Source organism: Trichechus manatus, unplaced genomic scaffold, assembly GCF_000243295.1.
Source record: "Trichechus manatus latirostris isolate Lorelei unplaced genomic scaffold, TriManLat1.0 scaffold00261, whole genome shotgun sequence".
Lineage (NCBI taxonomy): Eukaryota > Metazoa > Chordata > Mammalia > Sirenia > Trichechidae > Trichechus > Trichechus manatus.
This window is the reverse complement of record NW_004444197.1, coordinates 1685765-1693355: the sequence shown is the minus strand read 5'-3', so window position 1 is coordinate 1693355 and position 7591 is coordinate 1685765. Positions and strand designations below refer to the sequence as shown.

The 7591-nt window shown below is 38.8% G+C and overlaps 1 protein-coding gene across 1 annotated transcript in view; it reads right to left on the bottom strand.

Moving 5' to 3' along the window:
* The window catches only part of SNRPC (small nuclear ribonucleoprotein polypeptide C), a 13885-nt gene that overhangs the window by 2887 nt on the left and 3407 nt on the right, over nt 1-7591 (bottom strand). Inside the window, exons 3-5 of the mRNA XM_004389835.2 lie at nt 5238-5346; nt 2984-3073; nt 488-592 (exon numbers count right to left, since the gene is read on the bottom strand). Of these exons, the coding sequence (XP_004389892.1) occupies nt 488-592; nt 2984-3073; nt 5238-5346 (304 nt within the window). The remainder of the gene's footprint in view (nt 1-487; nt 593-2983; nt 3074-5237; nt 5347-7591) is intronic.

The following is a 7591-nucleotide window of genomic DNA, read 5'->3' as shown; positions in this document are numbered from 1 at the left end:
CTAGAACAAATTCACCTAGCCTTCTCTTCATTATAAATGTTGATTCCAATTCATAGCAACCCCACAGGACAGAGTAGAACTGCCCCATAGGGTCTCGTAGGCTATATAATCTTTATGGGAGAGATTGCCAGGTCTTTTCTCCCAACGAACAGCTGGTGGGTTCAAACCGCTAACCTTTTGGTTAGCAGCCAAGCACTTAACCATTTTGCCACCAGAGCTCCTTATAAGAGACAAAAGTCAGGATGAGGCAAGGAAATAGAAAAGGGGAAGAAATAAAAAGGCAACTTTTTTCTGTTTTTAGAAGCACAAGTCTTTGGATACTATCGAATTATACTGATAAACAAATTTTTGTTTTTCTTTATTATTAAAGATTCATCAAATTTAATTTGTTGCAACAATATATTTAGACGGCTCATTAAAAATTCCATTTAACTGGAAAAACCAAAACACAATGGTGCATACTAGAAGGAAAAAGATCCAAACTTACCAGGTCCCACTGGCATCATCCCAGGAGGAGGAGGGCCCATCATTGGCATCATGGGAGGTCCCCCCATATGGGGTGCTGGCATCATCCCAGGACGAGGAGGACCCGCTGAAATAAATAATGGAGCTTGGGGTTAAAGTATGCTTAAATACTGACATTTTACTCTTCTTAATAAAACAATAAGGTCTCATGAACTGGTCCAGATTCTGTAACAATAAGCCTCTTGTAGAGTCTTTTATAAGAGCAGATCTACAAAAATAGTATGTCACAAACTCTAGTTACTTTATGACTAAAAAGCAAGAGCAAGCCTTCCAGATAGAAGGGTAATGAAGTCAGGTTCCCCACGTTAAAAAACATCCCAAGTAACTGTAATTAACAACCACTACCACCAAAAAAGGATTGTACCTTCTGTAGATTTATAGAGCTCCTGACAGAGAGCTAATGAACTTAAGCTAATTTCAAGTCTTTTTTAAAAGAATCAAAACCTAGATTTAAAAGATTCTTTGGAAATACAGAGGCTTACATGCAGATCTGGATATTCCTAACAGTATCATTTATAATAAAAATTAGGAACAAACATACAACAGTAAGAAAAGGATGAGGTAAATTATGGTACTTTCATACGTTATTAAAAATAATGGAATGAGTGCCAATCAGCTGGGGTGGGGTGAGAGAGGGAGAGGTGACCTGGGGAGTTGGTTGGGGTAAGGTCTGACTAAGTCCAGAGTGGTGCACACCATGAAGGGCTTGGCAGGTCATTAGTGGTCCACCTGCGTTGTTGTTGTTAGCTGTTGTTGAGCCAGCCACGCTATGCACAATGTGATCAATACTGCTGTGATCCACAGGGTTTTCACCGGCTGATTTTTCGAAAGTAGATCACCAGGCCTTTCTTCCTAGTCTGTTTTAGTTTGGAAGCTCCACTGAAATCTGTCTAGCATCATAGCAACATACAAGCCTCCACTGACTGACAGGCAGGCAGTGGCTGGGATTGAGGTGTACTGGCCAGGAATTCAACCCGGGTCTCCTGCATAGGAGGTGAGACCTCGACCACAGAACCACCATTGTCCCCTCCCACCTTCATTGTTGGTGGTGTTAGCTGCTATTGAGTAAGTTGATTCCAACTCATGGCAACCCCATGTGTGCAGAGCAGAGCTGTTCCATATGGCTTTCAAGGCTGTGACCTTTCAAAAGCAGATGCCAGGCCTGTCTTCCAAGGCACGTCTGGGTGGGTTTGAACTACCAACCTGTTGGCTAGTAGTTGAGCACTTAACGTTTTGCACCAATCAGGGACCTCCCACCCAGATTACCAAACCAAACCCAAACCCATTGCTGTTGAGTCGATTTCAACTCACAGTGACCTTACAGGACAGAACAGAACTGCCCCATAGGGTTCCCACCCACATAAGTGGGCAAGTATTTCAAACAGCCTAATGTATACTCATGATTACTTGCAAGACTGAGTTTAGGTCTCTGAGCTGAATTTCAATCTGAACCTTTTCAGGACAGCCAAAGAACTTACGGCTTGGTACTCCATCTCCTCCTCTGTGCCATGTAGAAACAACAAACCTTCCCAGAGAGCAGAGGCCTTAGATCCTCTCTACTTTCAACTACCCAATTCTTATCTTTCACAAGATATATACATTGATGTTAGGTGGGTTAGAAAATAGGGGCAAAGACTGAGGAGTTTGTCAGTGATTTCAATCATCCAATACTGAATGCACAGCAGTAAATAATTTAATGCACCTAACAACACCTATCTCATATATTAGCTCATCTGCCCTTTCCATCTGAATCTGTCTCTGCCCTTTCCATTTGAATCTGTCTCAGACTCACACTTGGGATACCACAAATACAACATCCTAATAATGATGCAATCAAAAGTTAACTTTAAAGCTTTTCCAGAAACTATACTTACAAAGTTGTTTTCTACTACTACCTATGTATTAGTTCAATGAGCATTTGAAAGCCAACTGTGAGATACTTTAAGATAATCTTTTTTAGTGTGCGTGCTTTAAGTGAAAGTTTACAGTTCAAGTCAGTTTCTCATACAAAAATTTATACATACATTGCTATGTGACCCTAGTTGCTCTCCCTATACTGTGACAGCACACTCTTCCTTTCCACCTCGGATTTCCAGTGTCCATTCAACCAGCTCCTGACTCTCTCTGCCTTCTCATCTCGCCTCTGGACATGATCTGCCCATTTAGTCTCATGTATCTACCTCAGCTAAGAAGCACACTCCTCAAGAGTATCACTTTATGTCCCATAATTCAGTCTAATCTTTGTCTGAAGAGTTGGCCTCAGGAGTGGTTTCAGCTCTGGGCCAACAGAGAGTCCAGGGGCCATGTCTTCCAGGGTCCCTCCAGTCTCAGTTAAACCAATTAGTCTGGTCTTTTTACTAGAATTTGAGTTCTGCACCCTACTTTTCTCCTGTTCCGTCAGGGACTCTCTGTTGCATTCTCTGTAATTTAAAATAATCTTAAAGAACTTTAAACTTACGGAGACTGGGGGGAGGTGGGATCATCGCCCCTGCTGGAGGAGGAGCAGAGAATGGAGTAGGAGGTATCTTTCCTTGTTGAAATGCAGCCGCTTTGGATGAGGGGAAGAGAAAAACAACGTACAATGAATAACAATTCAACAACCCATTTACTGTAATAACTACTTTCTTTTAAATGTTTAACAGTTCCAAATTATTTCACTCTAACAAGTATTCATCTAGTTACTACATCATGGCCTCTATGATTTTTAAACCAAACTTCCATATTCACCAGCTAAAATGGCAATTAATTGGTTTAGTCATTCGCAGTTTTGTTTGAAAAATATGTGATACATGCCAAAGGCCAAGCTGTATGAAACTTATCCCTCCTATGTATGCTGTACTGAGTCAAAACAATATACAATTTTAGTTTACCAGTTTTAAAATTAATGCACTGAGCTAGGAGATGTGGAATAAACAAAGATGGCCCAAAGAAGTTATGATCTTAAAAGAAAAGTCTGATACAATCAACTTTTAATCAGATAATACGAGGCACAAATGAGTTTATGATAGAAACAAGAGAACCTGATATTTGGCTTTAGAAGGGAGTCACAAATAAATACTCAAATACACACTCCCAAAGTCTATTTCTGAACCTAAACCCTTCCCAATTCAGTGCTGTCAGCAGCCTAGGAATACTCCATTATACTCCAAAACTAGTACAAAGGTGGTCAAATGACTCAGGTCAATCGCTGATAATTCATGAGAACCAGATTCAAAAAGAATGACCTAGAGTGGAGATTTACGAGTGTTATTCATTTGCCTCTGAATAGAACCTGTGCCTGGAATAAGGGCCTTCTGCAATCAAAAAGGCATCTCCCATACCCGGTGTAGGAGGACAGTTGGTAAAGACTAAAGGGAGAGAGGCTAAACTGCTGTCTCAGTAGCAGACTCAATGTCAACAGAATCATGGACATCATAAGGTGTGTCCCTGAGGGCTCGCCTCCTCTCCTCCAAAAGTCCTTCATTAAAAACGTTTACACATCCTAAATTATTTTGATGCATATGGAAAATAAGTAAGAGAATGTAATACTAACCTTTTAATGCCAAAAAATTTCTAACATCTTTTCGAATGGGGGGGGAAAAAAGATTACATCATAATCATGTTTGCAAACAAATGGGACGTCTGAGATTTATTCCATAATAATCTAGGAGGGGAGAGGGAGTAGATGAAGGTATTCAGTCGTTCTCAACTGGGGCAATTCCCCTCCCCACCTCCCCCGGGGACACTGGACAATGCCTGGAGACATTTTTGGTTGTCACAACTGGGGTTTGCTACTGGCATCTACTGGGTAGAGGCCAGGGACACTGCTAAACATCCTATAATGCACAGGACAGCCCCCTCAAAGCCCAAACAAAGAATTATCTGATCCAAAATGTCAATAGTGCCAAGGTTGAGAACCTTGGTATAAATAAAACAAGACTGACCATGAGTGGGTAACTGCTGCAGCTGGGTGATGGAGGAGAAGGGGGATCATTCATTAAACTTGTTTCTACTTTGAAATTTTGCATAATAAATATTTCTGGTTTTTAAAAATCAAATCACAAAGTCCATATTTGCCTGCCAGCTCTGGGTACAATGAATGATTAAAGAAGGTCATGTTCAAATATAACAAGAAGATCTAAAGTAGAAATGCAGCATCCTTCCCTGTCAGTGTCTTGGACCCAATTAGCCTGAACAACAAAAATGTTCCTAATTAACAAGAGTATGGCATGTGCAACAGGGGTACCAAACATATCCAGACTATTGGGACACATCAGTCTTTTTGGCCAGTTTTCTTTGTCAGGACAACAAGGAATTAAGAAACTCAAGTGAAGTCTCTCAAAGTATTTAGACAGAACTATAATCCCATGCCATGCCTTTTCCTGTTATAACAGGAAAATAGTTCTAAAAACTATGGAACACTACAAAAAGAGTTTTACATAAATTTGCTGCAAAATTTGGTCTGTGTGTATAGAGTAAATATTAGGCAACTTGATTCTTTTCTGCTCTGTGTTCCAGCTTAACCAATATCTGATTGCTCTATCCTCAATAATTAATTTCAATGTGTTCCTGTATCCCTGGGAAACCAATGACCTTCCACTTCTTTTATTCAACATGTCCAAATGCCCCTAATTTCATTCAGAATGAGTTGCTTCTGTGAAAAACAATAGAGAGACAGGGATGAGAAAGAATGGGACCATTCTCCCACATCACAACAGGAGACTGAAACGTACTTGTTTTGTCAATCAGGCTCTGAGCCTGCTCTTCCATCCATTTCTGATAGTAGTCTTTCACATTCTCTTTGTGTTTCCTACCACTGCAGTGTGTCTTTCTCACAGATGGCTGTAAAACAAAAGTCATATAACTCATAGAAACGAATTTCCAAAACTAGAGATTTTATAAAGCCTCAGCTTAATAAAGGTAGCCTGGCTAGCATTTTGCTGCTAAAGCACCACTTATAAATATTATCTGGCAACATATTGTGCTAACTTATCCACTACATTTATTATCCACACCAGGGTCAGCAAACTGTGGCCTGCAGGTCTGCTGTTATTTTTATAAAAAGTGTTTTATTGGAACATAGCCACATTCATTCATTTATCTATTGTCTATGGGTTTTGCACTACAGCAGAGTAATTGCATCAGAAACCGCATGGTCTGCAAATCTAAAATATTTACAATCTGGCACTTTAAGAAAAAGTCTGCTAACCCTTGATCTAGACTCCAATACCATGTTAATGCCCTTTCTTAAGTTATTCCATAGCAAAATAATATAGCTTACACATTTACATAACAGTTTATGTGAATATGTTCTTTTAAATGACTATGGGTCTAGAGTACACACTCTATATAAACCACCTACAGAGACCTTTGTCTCTAGCCTACTAGTCCTAGGCTTTTTTTTTTAAATAGTTTTACTGAGGTGTAATTGGCATATGATAAACGCCACATATTTAACCTTTTTTTTTTAAGTTAACATTTACTGAACACTTAGTATATGCCAGGCACCATGTTACATACTTTACAAGCATTGTCTCAATTAATCTTAGTGAAAATCATGTCTCATGGTACAATGGAATACCACCCCAAAATAAAAAAGAACGTATCACTGATACAATACATGCAACAACATGGATGAATCTAAAAAACATTATGTAAGCAAAAGCCAGACACATACACAAAGAGTAAGATTCCATTCATATGAAGCTCTAAAACCAGCAACATTAATCTTTTGTAATAAAAATCAGATCAGTAGTTAACAGGGGTGCAGGGACTGACTGCAAAGGGGCATAAGAGAACTTTCTGGGGTGATGAAAATGTTGTAATCAACTGACAAGCCATTGAACTGTGCAGGTAGTCCCCGACTTACAACAGGGTTTCATTCCAATGACTCCGTCGTAAGTCGGTTCTAACGTTAAGTTGAATGTCTCTTTTTTTTTTTTTAAGTTTTCATTATTATTGCCTTCTATTATCAGCATCTTTATAAATCCAATCTTTGTCTTTAGGGGTTGGCATGAGAATGATAACATCAGCAAATTATGCACTGCAACACTGTATGTAGTACATATTACTAATCATAAGATGTACAAAAAAAAAAAAACCCAAAAAAAAAAAAAAAGTCACCTTTGGTTTTGTAAACAAAAATGTTTTATTTTTCCATATTGCAAACATTACTTATAAACTTACAAATATATTTTAATACATACACATTACTAATCATAAGATGCACCAAAAAAAAAAAAAAGAACAGTCATTAAGTGTGGTTCATCCTACCTCGTTGTAAGTCAGGGACTACCTGTACACTTAAAATGTGGGCATTTAATTGAATGTAAATTATAATTCAATGAAGTTGACCCAAAAAATCACAAGGTTATAGTATTCTATCTACAGAAAAGGGAACTTGAGGCCTAAAGAGGTAATTCACTTGCCTCAAAACACGTAACTGCTAAGTGACAAAGCAGGGCCCAGAACCCAGATCTCCATCAGATGCTCCTCCTGGCTACCTAACTATACTTACTCTTCACATGGTTACCTCCACTGCAGCAGATACAACTAATGACACATGGACAGAGATATCCTTTTCAAGGTCTACATTTCAAAACGTTGCTCCCTGCCTCCCAAACCACTGTTTACATTAACACAATAATAATGTCTTAAGTCTAATAATAAAATCATGCCTAAGGAACAAATAAAAGTCCAAAAGTTACAACACTGGTAGTTGTTTTATTTTACATTTCAAGTCTACTCCAAGGAACTGCTTTCATCACCATGGAAACTTTCTACTATTTTCTCAAGATACCACTTTAGAACAACTGTATTGCAAGGGTTCTGATGTTTGTTATAAAGAGATATTTCTTATATAGAGATACTTAGCCATTCTCTAAATTCTGGCATTATCAAGATGATAAGCAGGTATAAAACACTATAAATCAAAACCAAACCTATTGCCTTTGAGTCAATTCTGACTAATAGCAACCTTATAGGACAGAGTAGAGCTGCCCCATAGGGTTTTCAAGGCTGTAATCATACTGCCACATCTTCCTCCCGTGAAGCAGCTGGTGAGTTAGAACCACCGACCTTTTCGTTA